Below are 27,013 nucleotides of genomic sequence, written 5' to 3' on the forward strand. Positions count from 1 at the left end.
CCGCTGCGTGCTCACGAGTGAATTAACCGCCTTTGCAATGAGCCGACACCGTTTCACCGAAGCGCGGTACCGCGACGTGGAGCCGATTATCCCTGGCTAGTTGCGTGCAGCGCGTCGCCTACTCGGGTCGCGGAGTCACTGCCGGGCCGCTTGCTGTATGCCGTATGCGCGCGTTTGTACGTTCTTCGTGCTTGCTTCACTCCGGACCGTGCACGGGTGTGGCGACTAGCCTCTTCGTTCAACGCGGCGAAAACAAGTATTTTCCAAGCAATGCGCACTCTACGTCTCCGCGATGCTCTCGCGGCCGTGCACGACGATGCGCGGCGCACTTGAGTTGTCACCTAGTCAAACACGCAGTATACGCTCGCTGTCAGTGCATCGACGTTTCTCGGTGTCCACGCCGCTCAACAACACCGAGCTAATTTCGTTTCTACAAAGCAACGTGCACTTTAAAGCGGTCTCGCACGACGCGGCGGCGGCGAACTTGCGAACGGCAGCATGGCTAAGCATGGCGCGCTCGTACCGCCGTCAATCCGCAGTGTACGGCGTAGTACGCCACACGCGCAGCCGAGCAGATATCTACAGATGACTGTGATAAGGCTGTCGGCTATAAGGCATAATGGCACGTTCATCGACGGCCGCCACCTCGCCTTCGCTCTTTTCTGATGCTTATCCGCGAAGGCATCGCCGCAATCGCGCGGAAATCGTTATCACCGATCGACCGGTCTCTGCCGTTACCGGAAAGATGGACGACTTTTCGCGGCACATTGTGGCGTTGACGAGTTTAGGGACGCAGTGAACCTTTTTGCGATGAAAAGTTATCGCGGTTATGCCTTCTTGCGTTCCAAGGCATTGAATTGGTTCATCGTAGGCGGGCGTAGCTGCAGAGAACGGCGCCAGGAAAGGTTACTGTGCGAAAGCTGACCGCAAGGCTTCATGATGCCTACTATTTTTTTTTCCCCACTGCCATTCTAGCACTGAAGAAACGCCTGGAAAGTGAGCAACCTCGCTCGCAGCGTCCGAAATCTGCGCGCGGTGCTCGCCGATCTGGGTATCTTAGTCGCGAGTAAACTGGAGCGGGGCACGCGCGAGCGCGCGCCCCTGTCACGCTTCAGAAGGCCTGTTTTAACTTTTTTTCGCTTCGTATGCACCATATTTTTACCGCGACTGTGTCTGAAGTGTTCGTTGTAAAAGTAGGAGGCTTTGAAAAATGTTCGCTATATCTGGACGCAGCTTCAATGGTTAGCATAGGAAAATCGTAAGTGCACCCAAATATGGTTGTTATAACCGATAGATCGTTATATGTGGGATCGTTATAAGTGGGTTCGACTGTATACGTTTATAATGAGTTCTCCGATATAACGAACCTATTTTCTTGTCACATGGACTTTGTTATAGTGAGGCTAGACTGTAGTTTTAAGGGGGGGCCATGACACTGTCACTCAACAAATTGTGGTTTTCAGCGAAAAAAAGAAGTAGAGGGTGTATCGTGCCTGTACATAAATGAAAATGGACTCTACAAGAATATTTCAGTGCAAAATGAGCCCTAGAAATTGCCGGCTATAAACACCACCGACCGCCATTTGGTTCTGGCGTGTGTGACATTACGTGCTGCATGGAGTGGAGCCGTCATCTTCTACCAGAGTGTCAGCCGCTGCCAGTAGTTGAATTTCATTGCCAAGTTGAAGAAAGTTGAAATAGCTTGATTGCATGTGCAGCTGACCACAGAATGAAATCGTTCGCCGGAATGCAGATGCTTGCATAGCAAGCAGCTTGTTATGTCACGGCTTACAAGTGCGCCAGTGTTGCCCAACCCTCGGCCCACTCGAATGTTTATAAAAATATTCAGTTATAAATTAAGTGGTTGACCAAATGCGCTAAAATCTCGCCAGCTTGTTTGTGAATGCACTAGGATTAACCCACATAACACAGAATATGATGGAAAGTTGGGTGTCATGGTCCTGTTAATGGGGCTTGCTGTAAGCACTTTAATTCATGTCGGCGTCAGAGGTGGCACCATTAAACCTTTGCTACGGCCGTTTTTTTTTCCAGATCACAACCCGGTAAACACCGGCGCGGCTACATGGGCCACCTGACGAAAATCGTCAATGACATCGTCACTGCAGCAGATGGCGGGAACAACTCCGAGATTGTGCGAGAGAGGTTAAAAGGTGCGATGGCTGGGAAGCAAAGAAGAAACTGATTGTAAAAATCCACTAAATCAGAACCTCAGTGCCCCTGACAGCAGCAGTGCTTTCCATGCCCTGTGTTCAAGTTATAATGTTGTTATAGTGAATCATAGTGCATACCTGCCAAGTCTCCCGGATTACCCGGGAGACTCCCGGATTTTGAACGTTTCTCCCGGTTGTACGGGTCATAGAGAAATCTCCCGGAAATCCAGTTTTGCCCCGCGCGTCCAGTGCTTTGTCTGGCCACATGAGCAAAGTTGTCTGGCCACGTAGTAGAAAGAATTCTTCTTTTTAACGATGGTAGGAAGGTTCAGCTCAGTTTTATTGCGCATGAAGTAGCTGTGCACTTTGCGCCGCAGTCCAGCACTTAAAAGGGTAGCCGTTACCGATGTCTGTCGAGATAGCGCGTTTGCCAGCGCTCGCGACCGTCCCCGTCTCAACGGCGCCCCTTATGGTCCCTTGCCCGACGAAATAACTGGTAAGCAAGCGACGACAGGCCTCGCACGTGGAGTGATGTTATCGCATGTGCCCTTCGCGTGACGGTGACGGCCGGGTCGTTTCATCTCTGCTTCAACCGCGTTCGTCCTTAGCGCTAGCGCGCATTTACTCGCACGTGAAACAGACGATGCGTAAGCGATGTTATCGGTCTGTACTCTGTACAGATCAGCGGCGACCGCAAAATCCCGCTGACAGTAGGCAGTTTTAGAATTGCGTACGCTAAGTTAGCGTTAGCGTTTGCGGCCCGCTATTTCCGTCACTTACCGGGAGCCCGAAAGCGCTTAGCGTACGACGCACGCGCAGGCGCAGTTGCGATAAAAGCCAGCACAAAGCTTTGCGTACGCTGTTCTAAAACTGACTGCCTAATGTACATATTAGGCAGTTTTAGAACAGCCCCACCCCCCCCCCCCCCCTGTTGAGTAAATCTCCCGGATTCCGTTTCTCCAAACTTGGCAGGTATGATAGTGTCATGACAGCAGTGTCCAATAATGTTGCAAATATCAAACGGATAAGAATAAGAATAATCTGGTGCTCTTGCTAATGCTAAAAAACCAAATGAAGCCAGTAGACAGCAAAGCAAAGGCAAGCATTGAGAATATTCTCTTAAAGGGACCGACAACTGGGCAGAACGCATGATAAGATCCTGGTAAAAATGAAAAGACCGTGAAATATAGTGACAGATTCCAGCATCCTTTTCACGTTGTGAGTAGGATTTGTATTTTTAAATCGTGTTTAAAGGTAACAAAAAACCGGTATGTCGTGCAGCCTAGCGGAACAGTCTTGAAGCTGGATTATGTAGTCGATCACTTTGCTTACGTGTAGTCACATAGTCTGATGCTGTCATGCACGCTATAATTAGTCCTGAAAATTAGGTATTATTATCTATCCCCGCTCTATTCTGTGCTGCTTACGAGGTAAAAGGAGTTGCACGGTGAGAAGCGGTGCTGCCTTCGCGGCAGCCAGTGGAACATGTTGAGCCGTGGCGCATGCGTGCGCTCAAACACGAACCGCTCTCGCACTCGCTGTTTGCTGCACACGTTGTCAGGTGTGTATACGACATAATATTCGCCGCAGATAGAAAAATTTTGATTACAAATGTTTCACGGCGTTTGCCACATTACCATTCCGTGATTAGACATTCCGCGATTAGTTTTCCGTTGCACTAAAGAAAATAGGTACCGTAAAAATTGGTTGTCGGTCCCTTTAACAATATGAAATCGAAATAGACAGGGGGGAAAGTAAAACAGTTCACTCCTTCGAGTTGAAGGTTGTGGGCAGGCCCGTAGCCAGGAATTTTCTTGCTGAAAACCTGGACTATTTGAGAAAAACACCTATTTTCATTATTTATTTTTGGTAAAAATACCTACTTCACCAAAATTTGGGGGGGGGGGGGGCTCTAGCAAGTTGTTTCTTCGTCCAGTTTACTTCATTTTCACTTTTGTGGTAATCACTACACTACAGTTAAAAACTACAAATAACGTCCCCTATGCCTTCCTTGACTTCGTGTGTTAGCTTTATTAGGTTGTTGCAAATTCTTGGAATGACACATACATTAGCTGAAAAGGCGAGAATGCCGTCTGGCATGCTATCTCAGAATCAATGCCTGGCACTGTTGACAGTAGCACTGTGGTTCTGTTTTGGTTGTGCTAAGGAATTTTGCGGTTTATTTTGTCGCGAGGCACTGTTAACCGTAGCATTAGTGTCACCAAAGGTGTCTGCTTGTTCCCCCTTCAGACCTTCCCGAGGACATGCAGGGACGGTGGAAGACGTTTACGACGGAGACGCTTGTAGAAATAAACAAGAAAAACACCGTATCGTTGGTAAGTTGGATGAAATTGGGTGTGCGTTGGCTTACATAGCCTTTATCCGGAAGTGGTATGCTTCTGTTTAAAGGGGTGGTGCCATCAAATTTCGAGGCTATAACAAGCCTGTTGTGGGTTTCCTCTGTATGCAAGGACACTCCACACGAAGGGTCGGACACAGCAAACGTTTAGAATATATTTTAATTCACTTCCAAAGTGTACCTAAATGCCCATTCTCCCGATCAAAACCCATCGCTAGCGCGCCAACACTGACGTAGATCTGTAGGATGGACAACGAAAGTTGTAGTGACATCACACCAGATCTGCTGTAGTGACGTGAGCGGCCTGCGGACCTCCGCCACCTCCGCAACGTACGTACCGGCTGTAGTGAACTAGAATATATTCTAGTTCACTATAGTACCGGCAAAGCATCGGTTGCTACATCACTCGCCGAGTTTCGATCGTTTTCTGGCTAAGTGCGTCACAGCCTTGTGTGGTCACGTGACCACGCCTCCTACACTTCTACGTCACTGCCCAACCTCGGCGCCCAGAAACCGAAACCGAAAGTTGTCCACATCAAAAGGCGATATTAAATTATTTAGCGAGAATACATGAATCTTGGTGCGTGCATCGTTCTTCCTGGAGCTATAGGAAACGCTTACAGCAAAGAACGCGCAAGCCACAAACATGGTGGCACCACCCCTTTAACCTAAAGCGATCAGCACACTCACTGTCTTCAATATTGTTTTTCTATTTGCAAATAACTGGACTAATTACTATGCACCGATGCACGTCAGCTGCACTAAATGGCATTCGAGCTACATGACAGTCCAGAGCCTTAGATTTTTCCATGGCTGTGGGGTCCGACTGGTGCATGACAGTCGTAATTTAAACATCCCCAGCATGGCCCATCTGCCTGATACCGTATTTTGTTAGGTATAACCCTCGCGTCAACTGCAGCTCGTACAAATGTTAAAAAGAGATTAAAAAGAGATCCCTGCATATTACCCACAAATATCAAACGTATGATTTAACACCTTGATAGAAATGATCCCATTAACTATGCTCGAAGACTTCAAAAATATTTATTTTTACTCAGTTTCAGTCACCAGTGTCATTCACCAGCCCTCACCTACTGTCAGTTCATCGCTGTCACTGCTACGTTTCTTGCATTGTGGTGGAGTCGCCTTGCACACAGAAATTCACATATCACCTGCTCCCCCATTTTTAGCTTCGAATTTCCTGTAGTTTTCATGCATGTTATACATGAGAAAATACGGTATGCATGGTAGCTCAGTGGCTGTGGTGTCGCGTTGCTAAGCTTGAGTAAGCTTGAGGACGTGGGTTTGATTCTTGGCCTGGGTGGCCGTGTTTTCAAATGGGGGTGAAGTGCAATAGGCCTTATGCAAAATTTCTGCCATCTGTCGGAGGTTTGGCGAAGGTACCGATTCAGCGCCATGTTGGAGGCTTGTGTCCGAATCGTATTGCTGTTGCTGCTATTTCTCCTTAGGTTTTATCTGCTTTGATAGTTTGCAATTGGGCCACAAAAACATCGGACGAGCCTGTATGCATTACCAGCATTGCCTAGTTTTTACGCTGACAATTTTTACGTGTGAAGAACTGCCTCGCAACGAGAAGACGGTACAAGTTTGTTACCGAGTCACATGTAAGCCTGTTATCATTGAGAATGAAGCTTTGCGCTTCGTTATAAATTTTGTCTGTTTTCATGGAATATTATGCATGTAGTGTAGGATGGTTGGGAGGAGGCATTAGCGCTACATGGCTAGGCACAGCAATGACAGTAAGAAAGTGCTGTTGACCCATTTCAAAGCGTATTTCATAAGGGATAGCTAACGTCGACCTAATGTGTTATGCATCTTATTTTAAATAAAACATTGTCCTGTTTGCTATTTTTGAATCAAGAAAAATTTGCCGCTGTAGCCACCGATGTATGTTTTGCATAGAATTACCGCACGGTTAAAGTGCAAGAAAGGTCTGCTTCCCAGGTACGTGACAAGTGAACATGAAAAGCGTTAGTTGCTCCAAGAAGTAGGCGCCGATTAGCGGGTATTTTATCGAACATCCTTCCGACATGTACTTGTAAATGACACGACCTGCCAAGAATATTCGCGTTCGCATCGTTGCTTTCGGGGCCTACTGGTGCCTTACAATTTCAACCCGTTAGGAATACGCGCACAAGGCATCCCACCAAATGCTACCTTGTAAAACTATCGAAAACAAACTACGAACAACATGGTCCAGCACCATCGCTGAGAATCGATGACGCACACGAGCTACCTAACATGTAACTGTTATCGCAATGTGATAAACAAAGTAATGGCATCACCAACTGCGCAGGCACGCGCAAGTAGCTGCAATGCAGCTTTGGAGCTCATACACTAAGCCGGTTTGGCTGTGCCTAAAGTACACGGCGCGAAAACTGTCTCGTTCCGGCATGACACGAAAGAATGTTTTCTGATGAGTGCCGATGTTGTCACATACCGTATCTATTAGGAACTCCGAACGTAAGCACGCCGTTAGTTGTAAACAGTAGCCACAGCAACGGAACGATCTGCCGCTTCTCGTCGGCCGCAAGGAAATCTTAGAACATATGGGGGCTAGTTTCCTGCAAAGCATTTTTTCAGGACCCCAATTTCCTCAATCTCAGCAACACGGCACGCGAAAATATGTTGGCATTGCCGTTCCCATCAGCCGCCACACATTGATACGTAGGCACTGTGTGTGCACGTGCGGAGCGCGCTTAGCCTTCAACATGGCGGAAATGCGCACAGCGGCTGCTAGACGGCAGCAGATTTTGCATAAGGTCTATAGCATCTGTTACATAAGGGAGAAATGGCACCTCAAAACTTATTTTTTATTTCTTGATCGATTTTTATGAAACTTGCAGGGCTTATGTATATCTGCATGCCAATTTCAAATATGCAATTATTTCTCTAGTATACTATGTATGAGGAACCGCTTTATTCAGCCGTGCTCGAGCCGAAATCACATTGATGATGATATATACAGATGACGAAGATGCACAAGTGATGATGATATGTAAAGAGGAGGAAGAGTCATTCACTTTTCGTGCTCACACTAATTCCCTCGCGCGATGGAAGCGGCCGCCTGGCCGCCTGAGAGTACTGTGAAATGCGTCGGGTATAAGGCTTTAAACGAGATACATGCACTATCTCTGTCCCACGGCAACGGTGATCAGATGGAGTGCTAAGAGGGCACACGCGGTAATTAACAGGGGATGTCTGTTCGACGACCGTGTACGGTCCGATAAAACGACTGGTGAACTTGTCGCATAAGCCGGGAACGTGCAGTGGAGTCCAGAGAAGAACTTCGTCTCCAGGGGAAAAAGTCACAACACGCCGAGACGAGTCATAGCGAGCCTTTCGAGTTTCCTGGGAAAGGCCGGTGTTAACACGGGCCAGGTGACGGCAGTGTGCGAGGCGAGACAAAAATTGTTCAGAGAAAGGAGCTGTTGAGGGTGCGGGTGCCGAAAGGAACGAGACGTCCAGAGCGAAACTCGGGGAGCGGCCGTGGACGAGGAAAAATGGAGAAAAGCCGGTAGTGCGTTGCGTCGCCGTATTGTAGGCGAATGTCACGAAGGGCAGGATTGCATCCCAGTTCGTGTGGTCGGGGTGGATGTACATTGAGATCATGTCCGAGAGGGTCCGATGAAAGCGTTCTGTCAATCCGTTTGTCTGCGGATGGTAACTAGATGTTGTCTTGTGAATGGTGTTGGAGGCACGCAAAACTTGGTCAACAATAGAAGACAGAAAGACTTTGCCGCGATCGCTGAGGAGAACGCGTGGGGCTCCATGGCGTAAAAAGATGTTGCGCAGAAAGAAATCGGCGACGTCAGTGGCGGTCGCAGATTGTAGAGAGGCGGTTTCCGCGTAGCGGGTCAGATGGTCAACGGCCGTGACAATCCAACGATTCCCATTCGATGTTGTAGGAAGAGGGCCGTACAAGTCTATTCCGACGACTTCAAAAGGCAAGGCGGGACAGGGAAGTGGTTGCATTAAGCCAGCAGGAGCAGTCGTTGGTCGCTTTCGCCGTTGGCAATGGACACAGGAGGCGACATAATTGGCTACGGCTGAAGAAAGGCCAGGCCAGGAGCAGCGACTTCGTATTTTGTCGTAAGTTTTATGATAGCCTAGATGACTGGCGGTTGGATCATCGTGAAATGCTTCCAGAACCTCACGTTGGAGAGAACGTGGTACGACTGGGACCCATTTGTTTCCATCGGGGTGGTAAACATAGCGATATAAAGCACCACCGTTAAGCTTGAATTGTCTGAGTTGTCGACGGAGTCGGGCGTTTGGAGGAGGAGAAGAGCCGTTGATGCGTTCAACAATAGTGCGGCAGTAAGGGTCGACACGTTGGTGCGAAACGAGGACGGATGGGGTGCCGGATGATAGCCAACTTAGCGCTGCGACTGGAAATGCGGTGTCGTTTTGGAGCGACGATGGTTGGTTATCTTCGCTGGGCAGAGGGCAGCGTGATAAGGCATCGGCGTCTTGGTGCTTCTTTCCAGACCTATAGGTGACATCGAAATCGTACTCCTGCAAGCGAAGCACCCAGCGACCAAGGCGACCCGATAAGTTTTTCAGTGACGAAAGCCAGCGCAGTGCGTTATGGTCGGTAACGACTGTAAAGTGGCGGCCGTGGAGATATGGGCGAAATTTTTGTACTGCCCAAACAACAGCAAGGCACTCCTGCTCAGTGATGGTGTAGTTTTTTTCTGCAACGGTGAGAGCACGACTAGCGTAAGCAACGACGCGTTCGCGCGAGATGTTGTCACGCTGCAGGAGAACGGCACCTAAACCATGACTGCTAGCGTCAGTGTGAAGGATGGTGGGTGCGTCGGGGTCGAAGTGGCACAGTACCGGATCGGACGTAAGGGCTTGCTTTAACGCCAGGAAAGAACTCTCGCAGTCTTCGGACCAAACAAAGGGCGCGTTACTTGCGAGGAGTTGATGGAGCGGAGACGCAAGTGCTGCGAAGTCGCGTATGAAGCGCCGGAAGTAAGAAGCCAACCCAAGAAAGCTGCGCAGGTCTTTTTGACGCTGTGGCCGGGGAAAGTTGAGAACGGCGGCAAGCTTCTCAGGGTCCGGCCGAATGCCTTCTTTGCTGACTAAGTGGCCGAGAACCTTAATTGTCTTGCTGGCAAAGCTACATTTTTTCGTGTTGAGCTGTAGGCCGGCTTTTGCGAGGCAGGTGAGGACTTCCTCAAGACGTCGCAGATGTTGCGAGAACGTGGATGAAAACACTACTATGTCGTCGAGATAGCAGAGACATGTTTTCCATTTCAGACCACGCAGTACGCTGTCTATCATGCGTTCGAAGGTAGCGGGCGCATTACAAAGCCCAAAAGGCATCACATTAAACTCGTAGAGGCCATCTGGGGTGGAAAAGGCGGTCTTCTCTTTGTCAGACTCCGACATCGGTATTTGCCAGTAGCCTGATCTGAGGTCAAGGCTAGAAAAATACTCGGCGCCATGTAATGAATCCAGTGCGTCGTCGATCCGTGGCAGAGGATAAACATCTTTGCGCGTTATTTTGTTTAGTGCACGGTAATCGACGCAGAAACGAACTGTGCCATCTTTCTTTTGTACTAGAACAACTGGGGATGACCAGGGACTCGAGGAAGGACGTATGATGTTTCGTCGTAGCATGTCCGAGACGTTTTCCTCGATGATCTTGCGCTCTGCGAGAGACACGCGATATGGGCGCCGGTGAATAATACGGGAGCCGTCAGTTTGAATGCTGTGGGTAGCGGCGGTAGTCATGCTGAGGACGGGCGAATTCACGTCAAACAAAGAACGATGTAATCACATATGTAATTTTTTAAATGTAGAGCATTTTATGTGCACATTTGGGAGCAAGAGTTTTCGTAATATCAGCACATCACAGTAATCTGCTATCAGCACTGTATGGAGTACGACGAAAATGTATGTTCTAAACCCATTTGAACAAAAGTTAAGGTATGTCGAACATTCATGAGCGAAATCCCAGCTCTACATTGACTCATCAATCAATCAATCAATCAACCAATCTTTATTAGTCAAGTAGAAAAGCTAGTACGATGCAAGTAAATATGCAGGAAAAGGTCGCAAGGTTACAAACCGCAGGCGGGATGTCCAAACTCTCAAATGATTAACTTAGCATAAGTATTGTTCAAATGGATTTAGAAAATCCATTTTTGTTGTGCTGCATAAAGTTTTGATACCAGATTATTGTGATATGTTGATTTACTTTGTAACTCTCTGTTGAGGAGAAATCTTGCTCCCCAAAAGGCGCATGAAATATTTTATATTTTAAAAACTGCAAATTATACTAGGAATAATATTGCATATTCGAAATAAGCACACACATATACATAAGCTCTGCAATCGATAAAGAATTAAGAAACAATCTTTGTGAGCACTGCCCTAATCTAAGTTTCGGTGCATTTTAAAGAGCCCGACGTGGTCAACATGAATTCGCATGCCTCATAATTGTATTGTGGTTTTGGCATGTAAAACGCACAGAATTTGTCAGCGCGATAAAGGAAATGATAATGAAAGCTGACAGTGTCCATATTGTGCTGCCTTGGTCTAGGGCGGCGGAATGCCCAATGTGTCCAGCACGGATGAGGACGAATGCATCGATCTTCGCGACGTCAGCTTCCACCAAGAAGCAGCACTTCAGCAGGTGCGTAGAGATTTGTTTCAGCCAGGAACCGTATTCCAATTGCCATTCCCGATGAGTGCAGTCCCGTTGGCTGTGGCGTAGCAAGTGCGTGGACCGGTTCAGTAGCAGTGACCATCGACGTCACCAACCTGCTCTCGGGTCTCTGCAATTGGGCGCTGGACTTGTGGTGTGGGATGTCGCACTTCTGCAGTTTTTGCATGAACATCTGTGGTGGGACATGGCTTTGAAAGGCAACGAGGCACAGCTAGCTGTCAACTATTAGCTGCGAAAGTCATTTCTTGCTTGTGTGTGAGAAAGCACTTCGTGCACATTTGATTAGACTGTAGTTGTGTGTGACCCTAGTGTCGGGTCCTATAGAGGAACTGGAATAGACAGACTGGCCAATGTTTCGTTAGGTGGACCTGTGCTTGCCGACAGTGACAACTAACCTGCTTAAGAACTAATACGCCAAGGAAGATGAGGCAGCTTTGACAAAAGCACGTCCATCTATCGAAGCCTGGGACAGTATGTCTGGGGCACATATTGCTGTTCATTCAACCATGTGTTTCCATTCGTAGGCTCCCGCCTTTAACCCAGTGTAAGATAGCCACTTGTGTGACTGGGGAAAGGTATTGCAGTTTAGAGAACCTGACAAGGGGGGGGGTAGCACATTTGTTGGGTATGTCTGTAGGTTTTGTCATGCAGGAATGGACCTATCTAGACCATACCTTGCGGGGATCATCTCTGCAGAAATGGGAATGGGAATGTAGACCCGTATAGTTGTAATATCGTGGAATCCTATTACAGCAGACACATCTGTTGGGTTTAAGATTGGAAAAGTTTTCTTGGTGGTTATATCGTGTCTTTGTCCACCTGAAATTCAGAAGGCAGTTTTGGGAAAGTTGGCAGTTAACCCAGTATATTGAGAGACAAAACTTTTCATGCTTCGCGACATTTATTTTACCAGGAATGTCACTGCTGGAAAGAATGTGCAACCTCCTCCTCACTGCCCAGTACTGTCTTTTGTCTTTAATTGCACTGCGTATAATACCTTGTAAAGACTAGGAACAGCTGTTTGTCATGAGAGAATGGCTGTATTGAGGACTGGTAGGTGTGCCTGGGATTTCAGTAAAGTAAGTATGTTTTGTGACAGATAACTGGTGAGTGCATTAAACTGTGCCTTCAGCTGGCAGCAGTTTGGCATCTTAAATGTTGCATTCGAGACAGAAACACATTTTAAGCTTTTGAGTACAGAAACTGTTGTCTGTGGCTTGGCTTCTTTCATCAAATCCAGCGCATATCTTATTTGACGCTTCCACGCTTTGCTTTGTGTGAATGGACCATCCCAAGGTAAAAAGTAAATCTCAAGAATTTATAGACAACGCTATGCATTAGAAACAGCATTCCTTTCATCACTGCATACAGTCACAGTTGTGTCGACTTCACTGTGATGTTAAAACATCGCGACCAGTTAACAAAATGTTGGCATGTCGAGATGTCCGTCATTTGAGGGCCACTCTCTCGCACATGACCAAGCCTCGCTTCTCTTCTATTCTTTTTCTGAGCTGTATTGTGATGTTGATTGACCCGTATGTGACTAGTCTCAAAAAGTTCATGTGACTCACAGTGTTTACTTAACTTTCTCTTGTTATGTTCTGGGTCTTTCTTCCATTATCTCTAAATGACTTTTTTTTTATCACTTCCACGTTTTCTTCAGGCTTAGATTTTTTTTCGTTTTTTTCTACCGGTACAAAACCTTTGCAAATGGGCATGACTGGCCCCCGTGACACATTTAAAATAACGCCTTGGGGTTAGAGTTTTAATACCCATGGAGATCTTCAAAACTTGTATGCAACTGGGTGTGGGTGTGAACAGTCCCTGTGACACATCTTAAGAAATGTAAATTGCCTCGTCACATGTGACAGGAGGTCATTCACCTTCTTTCTTTCCTTGGGCTTTGAGCATTTTTTAAAGCTTCCGTGCAGATCTTCACTGAATTAGGTGTGTGTACATGACTATTTCTTCTGAAATAACCTTTAGAATAACGTAAATTTTTTTCGTCACAAGTCACATCATATGACTTGCCTCGACTTTTTCTTCAGGGCTATGAGGTATTTTTCTTCCCTTTTTGTCTCTACGAAGTCTCTGTGCTTTGTTCTCAAGGTGTGGCTAGCCTTAACCCTTTGAGACGCTATGTACACAATTGTGTACACCACTTGTTCTTGCTATTTGTATCGACAAGGGGCTAAGAAAGAGCAAGATACATCGAGCTTTCTGTGAATTGAACCTCCTGCATAATAAATTTGTCTTCGTTTAACTTTTGCGGTGCACTGTTGCATATGACCACTTTGCTGAAGGCACTACCATACTCGACGAGTCGTTCGGCATGCCGCTTCCTGTGACCTACATCAAAAGTATCATTTTTCAATGCTCAACATGGACATAACCGAAAATGAATTTGCATTATATTTCCAGCCTGATATGTCATGCTATTTATGCAAACGCATAGCATAAATGCCTTCAGAATAAATAGATATCTAATTAAGAAATAATTACGAACTGTTACTATAACGCACATAAAGTAGCGTGTTACATCATCATTTTTGTTGAAATGTAATATCGAGTGCCTTGAAATAACGTATCGATTTGACTCATTTACAGACAGTTCATAGGTGGCGTCTGAAAGGGTTAATGAAGTCGCGTGACTCAACTTACTCTGTTTGCCCATCGAAAACACCCTTCTCCTCTCCTCTAGGGCTCTGGGTGCTTTTTTTTTCCCCCACGTGGGGTTCATGATTCTGTTTGCTAACCCTCCTTCTTCCTCACTTCCCACAATGCAGGTTTTCCCAAGGTCTGTGCAGCAGGTGAGATAGGCTTCCTTTCTTTCTCTCTCTCTTTCCTCACTTCCCTCTCTCTCTCTGGTTCTTTCGACAACCACAGAGTTTCTTTCAGAGACTACTAGAGGGCGCACTGGTGCAGAGACTGTGCAAAGACTAACCACTGTGCAAAGAACGATGCTATTTTATCTGTCGCGGCCTGAAGATGTATTGCGTGCACACCGAAGTTTTTCAGAATTGCTAGTCTCTGTGGCGAAGATAATTTCCTCTTTGCCCGCTGTTCACATCATGAGAACTTGGTACAAGGATATGGTTTCTGTTCCCCAGCCTAAGGAAACAGGAATGAGATTACTGAGATGTGGAGCTATTGAAATGTTCATCTAGCACTTCCACACGCGTGCATTGTTCTTGTCGCTTTCTCTTCATTGCCACGTGAAGCTGCCTAAGTGTACCACACATTCGACATCCGCAGGATCAAATCCCTGCTGCGGCGGCCGCATTTCGATGGAGACAAGAAGCTACAGGCCCGTGTGCTTATTAGATTTAGGTGCATATGAAAGAGCACCAGGTGGTCGAAATTTCCGGAGGCCTCTACTACGGCGTCCCTCACAATCATATCGTGGTTTTGGGATGTAAAACCCCAACAATTATTGTTACATTTGACATGACAGTTGTGTGGGTACAGTTGTAGGCTCTTAGCCAGCTTTAAGGGGCAGCTTCTCGGTAGCTTCCGTATTCTGCTGACTTCGGTGTGCAGGCGTACTACTTGTGGTCTCTGTCACACTCCATGGGCTGTGTTCCCTCATGGCATTTGTGCAGAACTGCTTCTCCCAAGTTGGGTTCAGTGGAACCTCGTGGTTCTGCCGGCAGTGTTCCATTTTGTAGAACAGAACCAGGCAAGGTTGTCCTTTAGCATCTAAGACAATAACATGTGCTACTGTTATCGTTTGTTATTTGACCATTAGACTGGATAAGCACGTGTCTTGGCCACAGCAGTAACATTTTATTATAATTGTTTCATTGGCCTACATAAACATTGTGCAAATGTTCACACAGCTGAAGCACTTGCGACTTTTTTTTCCACTTTAGACTTCTGGTGCAGAGAGATGAGAACGTAGACATAACGGGCATAGCTGCAAATAATTATTAAATATAACGTAAACCTTAATCGAGTAAATGTTTCTAATATTAATTGGCATGTATATCATTAGTGCTTATAAAAGTAACCTTTGTGTTAGCTACAACACTGTAACTTGAGACCTTTTGCTTCCGGTATGGTATCTTCAGCGGTGGGCAAACATTCACTTAACTGTAAGGAACATTTGTTTAGGTCTTTTAATTTCAGTTTTGTTATGAGCGCTGAAACAGGCACTGAAATAAAGGAGAAACAACCAAATATAACACTTGCTTCAATATATCCAATAATTTGTTATACAAAGATTCATTAAGATGCCAAGGTCCTACTAAACCTTCACATTTCTTCCGTAGTTTTCACAATGTTTTTGCACTGCCCTCACTGCAGTGCATTTCCTTAATAGCACCAATTGTTGAGGCAACGTTGCCACAACGTTGTGAATGTTGCCTTAACGTTGCAGACATTGTTTCAACATTACAGCAATAATGCACGCTACAAATTTATACATGAGCACCAGACTTCCTTCAAGTAATTTTTGTGTGAAACTCTGTGCCTGCTTGCTGACTCTGTCTCCTCACATCACATCTTTTCTTTTTTTTTTTTTGCCTTGTCCTGATTTTACTACTGTCTGTGCTGCACGTTGTGGATTGCCTCCATTATTTAGTTTGTGGCTGTGACTGGGTACCTGTCATGGTCTCCTAGATTGTCTTGGCTTAATTATTAAGCCTCTACCAAAATAGGGCATGATGATGAATGCTTTGCGAGGTAGCAGACAATTTTTCTGCAGTGCCTGCAATTTTTATTTGTAAGTTGAATTTTTCTTTGCATTTTCCTCTGTTCGGTTCCTCTAAGTACTGTTCTATATGACAATACATCAGAATTATTTTTGTAATATTATGTTCTGCATTAAAGAAGTTCTGCATTCCTCATACCGTAACTGTCCATCATCATCATCACTATTCATATTGGTGGCCTTCAAAGCCTCGGAGAAACGGAAACTGATCCCTAAGGCCTCACTTCTGTGTACTACAAGATCCATAAGCCACTGCCTCAGAGAAATGTGAACCGATCTCAAAGGCCTTACTTTTTTGTACTGCAAGCACCTTAAGTTGCTGCATGCACTGCAGTGTGTCATGGCTGGCACTTTAGCGGCGTTGCCCATCAATCTATCATTACAAATTTTGGTCTCTTACCATGCCGTGAAAGATTTGTTATGAAGCGTGTGACTGTAGATGCAACATTAAGCGCCTAAGCCATGCCATGCATTATAATAAATCATTGCCTAATTTCTAGACAGTAGGTAAAGTTGAAGCCCAGCCATCATAACTGGCCTACAAAATGGACTAACAAAATCCTTCAGGTAATGGCCAAATACCTAGTGAGGTTAATGCAGTCTCTTCGAGATCGTTTTGGGAAGTAGTTTATCTATAAACCTTCTGCATATAGAATTTGGCTCGATAGCTTGCAGCAGGGACAGTGTGTCTTGACAAGTACAGTCACAACACTTTACGTTGCTGGGAAAAAGTGAGATGTCGCATCAGCCAGTCCTGAAAAGTAATTGACAACAGTGAAATAGAATTCAGTGGACGGAATAGCTGTATTATAGCCAGGCCAGGACATTTTTTTGGGTGAAAAAAACAACTTATGTCTAGGCCATCACATAACACACCCATCTGCACTCTACAGCAAGACATCTCGCATGTACCCGCATGTGTGACTGAGCTGTTGCATTGTGGCACTTTATCCTAAGCTTTCTGCTCTCTATTAGGCTAGTTTTTATTATTACTATTCCTCACGCTGCTTTTGTTGCTGCGTAGCTTGCTGCACTCGGCCGTTAGTAGTCGTCCCTCGCAGTAGTTGCGTGGTAGTTGAGTGTCATGGTGCTTCCTGTGCTTGTCTTGGTTGTGACTGTGGTGCGTGACTTTGTGACGTCGGTGCGAACATGGCCGTAGGCCTTTTCTGATTACCAGATGGAGCAGGTGACCAGCAACTTCGTCGAGCAGTTTGGCTTCAACGACGACGAGTTTGTCGAGGCTGACGAAAACCTCGTGTAAGTGGCTAAACATTTTCCCCCCTTGTCTTGCTATGAACTGCGAAGATGTAGTGTTGTTTTTGACATGCGGACGACAGCAGCGAAACTAATATACAGAAAGAGGCCTGGGATGTGGATAGCATACACCACAAATAAATGTGTTGCGAAAATTAGAGCAAACACTTTTTTGTTGTATTGTGGAATCATGTGGATTATGGCACAGCCGGAGAATTTGGACAACGGACCACTGATTATGAAAATTACGAGACAAGTGCGGCAGGTATGGTGTACGCCTTGAACATTTTAGCCACCTACTGCAGTGGTCTAGTGGTTATGGTGCCGAACTGCTGACTCGAAGGTCAAGGGAGCGAATCCCGGCTGCGGCGGCAGCGTTTCGATGGAGGCGAAATTCTAGAGGCTCGTGTACTTAGATTTAGGTGCACGTTAAAGAGGCCAAGGTGTTCGAAATTTTTGGACCCCTCCATTACGGCATCCCTCACAATCATATTGTGGTTTAGGATTTAGGTTTTCGATACATAATCATATTGTGGTTTGATTTAAAACCCCAACAAATATTATTGAACATGTTAAAGACTTTGTAGATGTGATATCTGCTAGGCTTGATGCGTATAATTTTAAGCACGAGTGCCTGAAAGGGGCTGTGATATGGTGCCTGAAAAAAAAAAAATACATTTCTGTGGCAGCATCACAGGCTTCACATTTGTTGTGTTTGTCTCGTTTGCAGCGGCCAGCTCGACCAATTGGCGAGAGCAAACTTTCAGCTCCCGCCCGAGGTTAACATGGTAAGTATAACACATTACTAGTGGTTTCTACGACCACTGTGTAGAAAGAACTTGATCACATCACAGTGTATATTGCAAAATATCAAAATATATGACATGACAGTAGCATCATAATATCCAGCATTTGTTAAAAAAATATTTTCATTAATATACAATCACTTGAGTCATTGTTGTGCCTAGGCACAGTTGTATTTGAAAGCATAAGCAGTGTGATATGTAGTGACGACTGCGTAGGCTTTACAGACAGATACTGACTTTAAAGGGACACTAAAGAGCAAAACGATTTTTCTCACATTAGTAAAGTAGTCTTCCACGATACCAAAAACACCACGCTTGCTACGAGAAGACGCTTAATAAGCGAGAAAACGAGCAAAAAGAAAATACAGGTGGCGACGCCACCTTGGAATTTCTGCACCATTTGCCGTGACGTCACATATTTTTGGCGGCGCCTGCTTGGGTCTACGTAGTTCCTAATCGGTTAAATCGAAGTACATTGTCCTCTGAGGGGGCCAGGGAATCGACATAACGAGTTTGTGGAAAACGCGTTCGTTCGTTTTGTGTTCACTGGTCGACGATCACTCGGAATATAATTACGCTTTAGTTTGGCAGCTGCAAGCGGAACCTCAATCATCAGAATACGATAGTGTGCCGCACTCGTCACGAACATCGCAGACGCGCGTCTCGGACCAACTCGTGGGACCCGCGGTTAGAGGTTCTGCTTGTCAGCACTTCGGACCTCGTGACGAAGACCATCGCTGGACGACTCTTTGAACTCTCGATCGAGCATGACGTAGTTTGAAACATCGGGCACCGCGGCCACGCACACCGCGACCGAGCTTACTGCTCGAAGTCGTGGCTAGGCCTAACTTGCGCTAGTTGCGGCTTTTTCGCGAAAGCGAAGAAGCTGCAATGTGCTTCGTCACAATCAACGAATCGCCCGCTGGCTCCTCGGAATCATGGGTGGGCATTTTACGCATCGGCAGTGGGACCCCGGTGGAAGTGGCGAGCAGCTTAACACGTTGGCACCCCAAAACGCAAGACCAAGCACGCCGCACCCCGATTTGTTGTCGTTATATTTATTTTCCGGAGGTTCGAATAGTTCGAATAGTAAAATTCTGGTGCAAATTGAATCGAATAGCAAACACTATTCGAAAAATATTGGAAAGTTTGAATATTCGCACACCCCTAGTTAAATTGAATGGCTTATTGCTACAGATAACAGCCGAAACAATTAGGCAGGCTTCACTGATTCGCTTACCTGTACTGGATCCACAGAATTTTTATTTTTCTCTCTCTCTCTCATAGCAAAGTCAAGCTGAGCTCTTTGAGCGCATCTGCCGAGAAAAGGTTCAGACATTGGACGACGCAGATAGTGACGACGACATCTGGGACGACAAGGAAGTTGTCCTTTCACCAGACACGCGTGGACGCAGGTACCGTCATTGTTCCAGTGCTACTAAAAGATTTTAGGAAATCGCTTTGTGTTTTCAATTGATTACTCCCTTGAAGCAGACCCGATTTTATTTCCTGCTCACCTCTTTGAATGACTGCTACTTAAGACGTATTTCTGACACGACATTGCCAGGTGTGGGTGTGCGTCTGGTGCCAGGTGTAGATGCACGTATGGTGCCGGGTGTAGACACTTGTCTGGTGCCAGGTGTAGATGCACGTCAGGTCTCTCAGATGTAGATTCATGTCTACGCATCTGATGCTGTGGAATGACCATGTCACTATAGATGTCAAGATGTCTTTTGTGCAGTTATCCTCGCATTTCAGTCATATAGGTGTCTTAGTAACATTACAATGTGTCAGTGCTACATTCTGCCACTTTAAATGTAAGCTTACAAAGTTTTCTGCAATGGTGATGCTCGCTAGATTACTGTATGAACTTATTCTTGATAGGCATACATTCAGAGGAAGCAACACCGATATCGGTTATCCATAGGTGCGTACAACAGTATGTGCCGATATAAACCATTAGTTATACCTTTAACACTTGACAGCTCTCAGCAGCTTCGCTGCATATACACCCAGACAGAGATGGTAAACTTCTGTTGAAACAGTTCTTGCTGCAAGGTTTATTATGATTGTTTGACATTCTTTTGTGTTTCATGTTTTTGTAGGCTTGTGTTGAAGTAAGTATTAACTCTTGCTTGGCCTCAGCTGCACGATTCGTCTGTTTCTTTTTGCCTGTAAAGCGATGCTTGCAATGCGAGTATGTTTGGAGTAGCCAAAGCATGAAATTGAAGTTTGCTGTCGTGTGCTTGTTCTTGCACCAGTCTTTACAATGCAAAAAAGAGTGCCTTTTAACAATTGCTTTGTGAGTGCTCATGTCTTTAAGCTATTGAGCAGGGGCGAGCGTACCTATTCTGTTCAGTAGCGTTTTTATTGTTGAGAACATTAAATTCTCACTGCTTCCTCATCAGTGACAGTAGTTTGACGGAAGTCATGTGATGTGTGAAGTCACTTTTTTCTTTCCTGGTGTGAACTGAGAACACTCTTCATTTTGTCAGCCTATGCCGGGAAGAAATAACGCTTATGATACCATCAAGAAAGACTGTGTGCCTTTTATCATGATTATTGAAGCAATCTTCAGGTCTCTTCAGGTTTTGTTCAGAGGGATATCACTTCATGAGAAAATTGAAATCTGACGTCACATGCCAGTGCAGTAGATTTGGTGGGATTTTTTTTTTTTTCGACGGGAATGTTGCCTTCATCTTTTTCTTTTAAACAACTGCTGGCCGCAATATTAACGAACACAGCTTTGAATTAATACTCGTTAGTTATAACTGATCTATTGTCTATCTTTAGTGTTTACTTAGAGACTTGGTGGGCTCATAATGCTTATAATGAGGCAAGCTAAAAAGACTGTGATGGTATTTTTCTTAATCACTAGATGGAAGCACCCACTTCATTCATTCATGTAAGAGGAGCAGCATCCTTTCTTTTACTTTTTTTTTTTTTTGCGCCGTATATCAGTTTAACATGGGGGAAACTGCTTTAGAATAGCATTTGTAGGCAAAAGTATTACGTATGCAAACAAATAGCAAAAAACAAAATGGTATGTTTAATATTCACGACTGAAATCCCAGCTTTAAATTGACTCTCGAGAATTTTCAGCGTACCATAACTTTTGTTCAAATGGGTTTAGAATGTCCATTTTTGTTGCACTGCACACAGTTCTGATTCCAGATTATTGTGATATGCTGATTTAATTTATAACTCACTCAGTTTAGAAAGAAACGTGCTCCCTAAAGTGCACATGAAATATTTTGTATTTTAAAAACTGCACTTTATACTATAAAAATCATTTCATATTCAAAATCTGCACTCAAATATGCATAAACTGAGCAAGTTTCATCAAATTCGATCAAGAAATTTCTGAAAAATTTAGTAATCGAGCATATTTTTGCATGCATGCATAGTCATCCTAACTGTTGCACTTAATAATGCAATGGGTTGTTGAAAAATGATCAATTTGCAGAGTCGTAAAGCTGTTTGAATCTTGGTAGACGAAATCTTGGCAAATTCGTGTCTGCTTGTCTTTTCTATGCTAGTTGAACTCTTAAGCTTCTGTAAACACTAGTGGCTTCTGCAATCTTTCAGAAACTAGATACTGGCGGCCTCCATACTCCGTTTCATATATGAAGTGCGACGCTGTGGAAGTTATGCGAGAAGTTAGGTCAGCAAAATGTGCAAGTCCATGTGTCTTGCGCTTTGATTTCGTCATAAACGTGCGCCCCGTGATTGGTTCCGGTTGCGCACTATCTGAACTAACCGTGGAGGCCACAATATGAAAAGAAAGAGACGCTGAGCGATCCAGAACGACCTATTGACAACTGTATAAATAACAGGGTTTGTTTATTTTTACGGCACAAAGCATCTTCATTTATTGCTCAGTCTAAGAACGAAACAAAATCGCATTACGGGTGGTAAAATCATTGAATTATGTCTTGGTGCAAACACATGCACTGCTTCATAGCCTTGCACCTGATGTATAAAACCGATTATAGTAAGTTTTCTAAGCAACCTTGATGTGAGTGCCTTACAGTGATTTTTCTAGAAAACATGACATGAGCATTTCGTTTACTGTCCTTCCTTCTGTAGCTGCACCTGTTTGCAAGTAACGTCCATTTAATGTCGCGCCACATTCTTTAGAGTAACGTCTGCGGATCGAGAGTAATTGTGGGTAGGGCACAACGCTTGCTGCTGCTCAGGAGGTTGACTGACGACAGCGAGGAGCCGTACAGCAGCGACTCGGACGACGAGAATGGCCCGCGGCCCTCTGCCGTCGCCACGTCAAGCGAGGAGGTCAAGATGGACGTTGACCAGGCGGCTGAGCGTGAGTGTGCGAAGTTGTGCCTGTGATGGTGACTCTATTATTTAATCGATATCTTTTCTCACGAAAGCGCTTTTTTAAACGCTCCGTGAATGTCCTTCACTTGAACTTGCGAATGCTCGCAATCATTTTTCAGCGACAGCTAAGGCTGCATCTGGGCTGTTTATAAAGACTCATCTGAACCATTGTTGATCCATCTGCAGACTTATGCTGGGCAAACTTGTGCTTTGAAAGCGTCAAAGCTCCCCTTGACGTTTTTGTGGGTTCTCCTTATTTCTGTCTGTCACAACATGCACATTTTTGCACAGAACCTATTTTTCCCAGTTCTGTCCAATATGGCCTAGGAAAAAATACACTGAATCGCGATGTAACTGAACCTTCTGCCAACTCAGTGTGCCTGCATCTTATGTCATTTTTCCGTGTATTTCAGCACATGGCCGCTTTACCTAAACTATCATGTCTAACAGGTTATTTATTCGGTTTGCCATTTTCCAAAAGAAATGGTGCAGGATTTCGTTTTCCTTTCTCGTAAATGCTGCAGCAAATAATTAGCTTGCATATGTGGTTTGAGCTGAGGATTTCATTTTTATGTGTAAGCATGTAGCGACCAACTGCTCTAAATCGAGGTTGGCTTGCTCTAATTTAAAAAGCTCGTTAGACAGTGCACAGTGGATCGTCATGACACCCTTGTTTTCTTTCGGCGAAGACTGCAGCATCTTGAAACAAGATTGTAATCTTTGATAGTGTCATGATCTCTATGTTGGAGGGGTTGAATTGTCGATAATTTGTGTTTCTTTGGTGTGTGCTGGTGTGTTTTAATGGTTTGGTTGTGCAGACACAATTGAGGATAAAACAACGCATATATAGGACGTGACAAGCATAGCGTGTCATCATGACTAACATGCAGAGATCCTTATCATTGCGCTGTTTGAGAAGGTGCACGAGATGTTAGAGGTCGCTCGTATCAACGCAGACAGGGATTTGTTGTCAAAGCAGTTCTTTTTGCACCATTTAATGCATGCTGTGCTATTCCTTTGACATCTTGCTAACACCTGGAGTGCCCTCCGCACTAGCATAAATGTTATCTAACTTGGCAAGTACATTTGGATTGTGATTGTTGCAAGAATGAGCTGAGAATACTTGTTGCCAACTGCAGATGACGCCACAGTTGCCATGGACACTACGAGTCCGTGGGAGAATGCTGCGACCTCGAATGTTGATTCTGGTTGGGCTACGTTCGACAACTTTGCCAACTTTGGCGCCGCCAACTTCGAGGCGTAAGTGCCTGCTGTCTTCTCGGCCTTATTGTGTACGGCCTCCATCTTCTTGCTTTATGAGTTTTCTTGGACGTAAGTGGAGATGGGGGGAAATGCAATGGTATAAACATACTTTCGGCATTGCAGATTGAAATGTTAGCTTTGTAGGTTTGTCATGCACCAGAAGGAATGCAGATAGGTGCTGGCACTGGGTTGAGGAGAAATCATGATGTTTATACCGAGGATGCAGCAGTTTGACTGCCTCGCATGTTTACACGAAAAAGGAACAAGTCGCTTAAAGGGGTACTGACACAAACATTTTGGCCTCGCGTTTTTTTTGCTGCAATGGCACATCATTTGCTGCAGTGCGACAGATAATTAAAACAGGCTCCTCATTACCGACCACAGTCAGTTTCGGTTTCAAAACCGAAAAGCCTCCGGGTGCAACTATCACCACCTAGCGGGTGCAGCGCTCGATCACGTCAGCACACAGAACTGTGACGCACTTTCGCACGGTTCGCGAGCAGCCGCCAAGAAGTAGGCTGCTGAAGCAAACGCGGCAAAAAGACATGGCGGCTATGACGTCATCATAACTTGTTGCAGCGGGGTCACGTGACGGAAGCAGGGGGTCCCCAGGGTCCCCTTTGAGAGTGGCAATAGAGCGAGGGTGTCAATCGCTCGCGCAAACTTCGAAATTCATTTAAAATGCCTTCCAAGCTATATTCGCTGTTGATATTTTGCAGATGATATACGCATGTTCACGGGAATCGGTCCCGCAGGCTATCTCGGCCGCAAATTTTTGTATCAGTGCCCCTCGTTCACACCTGTGACTAGCACAGGTCGCGCGCCCGTCCAAGTTAGTCGCAAAGCGACTGGTCACAAACGGTCGCCAAAGGCCACTTCGATTGCGAAGCGACTGCTTTGGCTCATTCGCTCGCTGTTTGATTTTTCAGTCACGTGACTGCAGTCGCAAACCTCTGAACCAATCAGATATGCAAAAAGAGGATGTCAGCTTCATGGGGCACTGGCAACGCAAGCACGCATGGATTCTGAGTGGTGATGGGTATAGTTCGCATGCAGGCGTGAACACTGGTCACGTAGAGCTGCTTTTTGGTCATGAGTCGCAAGTGGTCACTTGACCGGTGCTTGTTCCAAATGTGAATGAGCCTTTACATTTCAGCGTTATTATGGTGTCGTAGTTGGGTATACCATCCACATGATAACCTCATAACAGCAGCTAGATTCATCGTTACATGAACAGTCAGTTTTCAGCGGTAGACTTGTTGGTGACCCTGATTTATAAACGAGTGCTCGCTGAAGTCTGACGTTTCTCAACTGTGCAGCGCTGCAGACACGACAACTCCAGCCATGCCAGTTGCCATGGAAACGTCGGACCAGGTGCCGTCGTCACCTGCACTCGAGGGTGCTGCAGCTTCATCGCCACAGCCCTCGATCGAGCCGGATTCGACGAAATGCCCCGGTGAATTAATTCCCCTTCTCGCTGTAGGGAAACCACCTTTTGGGCGGGCTTCAAGCACTTAAAAAATTTTGAAATTTTAACCCTTTGCAGTCCATTGCCAGGCAGGGCCGCAGAAGTCCGTCGTCAGGTACTGCTGGACAAATTTTCACGGTTGATTCACTCGCGTACAGTGGAACCTCGTTAATGCGTACCTGCCGGGAACGCCGCATAACTACGCACTAAACGGTAGTACGCATTAACCACCAAGTAAAAATTTGTATCTCATCGCCTACGCCATCGCCGCCAGCAAAGAAATATATACAGTGCCACAGCAAATATTGCCTAAACTACCCACTGCAAAGCCTTTTCTTTGTTTTTGCCAAAGTGGAGAAAAGATTCTGGCACTCTCGCACGACCATCCGGTAGTGCCGATAGCGCGCGGTGGCGACGCCAAGGAGCATTTCGGAACTATTACAGGGTCCGGTATACGCAGTGACCGACATAGCGACGGAACGGACAGTGTCGGCTATGTGTGTGTGCGTCTGTACCGCGATCTGCTACTAAACGAAAACTGACAGTTTCAGTGAAACGCGGTACGGCTGCGTGGAGCCGATCGTCTCCTGGCTAGTTGCGTGCAGCGCGTGGCCTTCTCGGCTCACGTCGTCACTGCCGGGCCGCTTGCTGCACTGGACGCGCGCATTTGTCGTGGGAGTGTTCTTCGTACCCACTTCGCTCCAGACCGTGCACAGATGCGGCGAGTACCTTGTTCAGTTAACGCGGCGATGACAAACTTCCTGCAAGCGATACGCACTCTGCGACGCTCTAGCGGTGCTGGAAGCGGACGGAAGCGCGTTTGGGTGGTCGCCCTATAAAGGCGTGCAGTATGGTTACAACAGCGCTACGCTTGCTGTACGGTACGCGTGCGTTTAGCGTGATAGCGTCTATGCAGAGAGGTTTCTCGTCGCCTGCGACCAGCAACGCTCAACTCCGCAACAGCGAGCTGCTTTCGTTTCTACAAAGCGGCGCGCGCTTGAACACGGCCCCGCACAACGAGGCGGCAGCGATCGGCGGCCCAGCGCGTTCAGATTGCCGCCTATTAAAAGCGTGCTGTAGGCTTAAAGTAGTGCTGCGCCGCACGCGTGCCCGTGCAGATATCTGAAGATACTTATTGTGATAAGGTTGTCGGCGATAAGTCATGCTAGCGCGTTTGTCGGTGGCCGCCGCATCACCTTCGTTCTTTCCCGGTGCTAACTCACGAAAGCGCCGTCGCAATCGCGCGGAAGTCGGAATCAGCAATCGACCGATCTACGCACTTCTCGGAGACGGAAAACCTTTGGCGGCAGATTGGGGGGTCGGGAAGTTCAGCGGCACAGTAAAATTTTATGGCACGAAAACTTATCGCGGTACGCAGGGTACGCACTAACCGGTAGGCGTAGGACGAAGCACTACGGCTTAAGAGGTCAGCGAATGCATTGGGCTCTACGAGACTCGGTCGGGGATTCATCGCAACTATGTTTTAACCGTTAGTACGCTTAAAGCGGGTACGTATTAACGAGGTTTGACTGTATTTTCTCACTGCATCGTCGTCATCAGCCTGACTGCACCCACTGCAGGGCAAAGGCCTCTCCCATGTTCCGCCAATCAACCCGGTCCTGTGCTTGGTGCTGCCACGTTATATCCGCAAACTTCATCTCATCTACCCACCTAATTTTCTGTCTCCCCCTCACGCATTTGCCATCTCTCCGAATCCAGTCAGTTACCCTTAATGACCACCTGTTATCCTGCCGACATACTACGTGCCCGGCCCATATCCATTTCTTCTTCTTCATTCCAACTATGATATCCTGAACCCCCGTTTGTTGCCTGACCCTCTCTGCTCTCTTGCCCTTATGGTTACACCTATCGTTTTCCTTTCCATTGCTCGCTGCGTCGTCCTCAATTTAAGCTGAACCCTTTTTGCAAGCCTCCAGGTT

The 27,013-nt window shown here is 46.1% G+C and overlaps 1 protein-coding gene across 5 annotated transcripts in view; it reads left to right on the forward strand.

The window, feature by feature from the left end:
* Positions 1 to 27,013, forward strand: part of LOC119401529 (serine/threonine-protein phosphatase 6 regulatory subunit 3) — a 61,618-nt gene that overhangs the window by 29,046 nt on the left and 5,559 nt on the right. For 3 of the 5 annotated variants that reach the window (XR_007417341.1, XM_037668417.2, XM_037668413.2), the window contains exons 12-21: positions 2,053 to 2,171; positions 4,422 to 4,507; positions 11,108 to 11,200; positions 14,020 to 14,043; positions 17,104 to 17,201; positions 17,929 to 17,986; positions 19,292 to 19,419; positions 22,204 to 22,328; positions 23,482 to 23,602; positions 24,925 to 25,061. Coding sequence is in view for 4 of the 5 variants with exons in the window: in XM_037668417.2 (XP_037524345.1) it covers positions 2,053 to 2,171; positions 4,422 to 4,507; positions 11,108 to 11,200; positions 14,020 to 14,043; positions 17,104 to 17,201; positions 17,929 to 17,986; positions 19,292 to 19,419; positions 22,204 to 22,328; positions 23,482 to 23,602; positions 24,925 to 25,061 (989 nt within the window). In the remaining variant the exon portion in view is untranslated. The remainder of the gene's footprint in view (positions 1 to 2,052; positions 2,172 to 4,421; positions 4,508 to 11,107; positions 11,201 to 14,019; positions 14,044 to 17,103; positions 17,202 to 17,928; positions 17,987 to 19,291; positions 19,420 to 22,203; positions 22,329 to 23,481; positions 23,603 to 24,924; positions 25,062 to 27,013) is intronic. The other 2 variants (XM_037668414.2, XM_037668415.2) reach the window with 2 other exon arrangements.

Source organism: Rhipicephalus sanguineus, chromosome 8 (assembly GCF_013339695.2).
Source record: "Rhipicephalus sanguineus isolate Rsan-2018 chromosome 8, BIME_Rsan_1.4, whole genome shotgun sequence".
Lineage (NCBI taxonomy): Eukaryota > Metazoa > Arthropoda > Arachnida > Ixodida > Ixodidae > Rhipicephalus > Rhipicephalus sanguineus.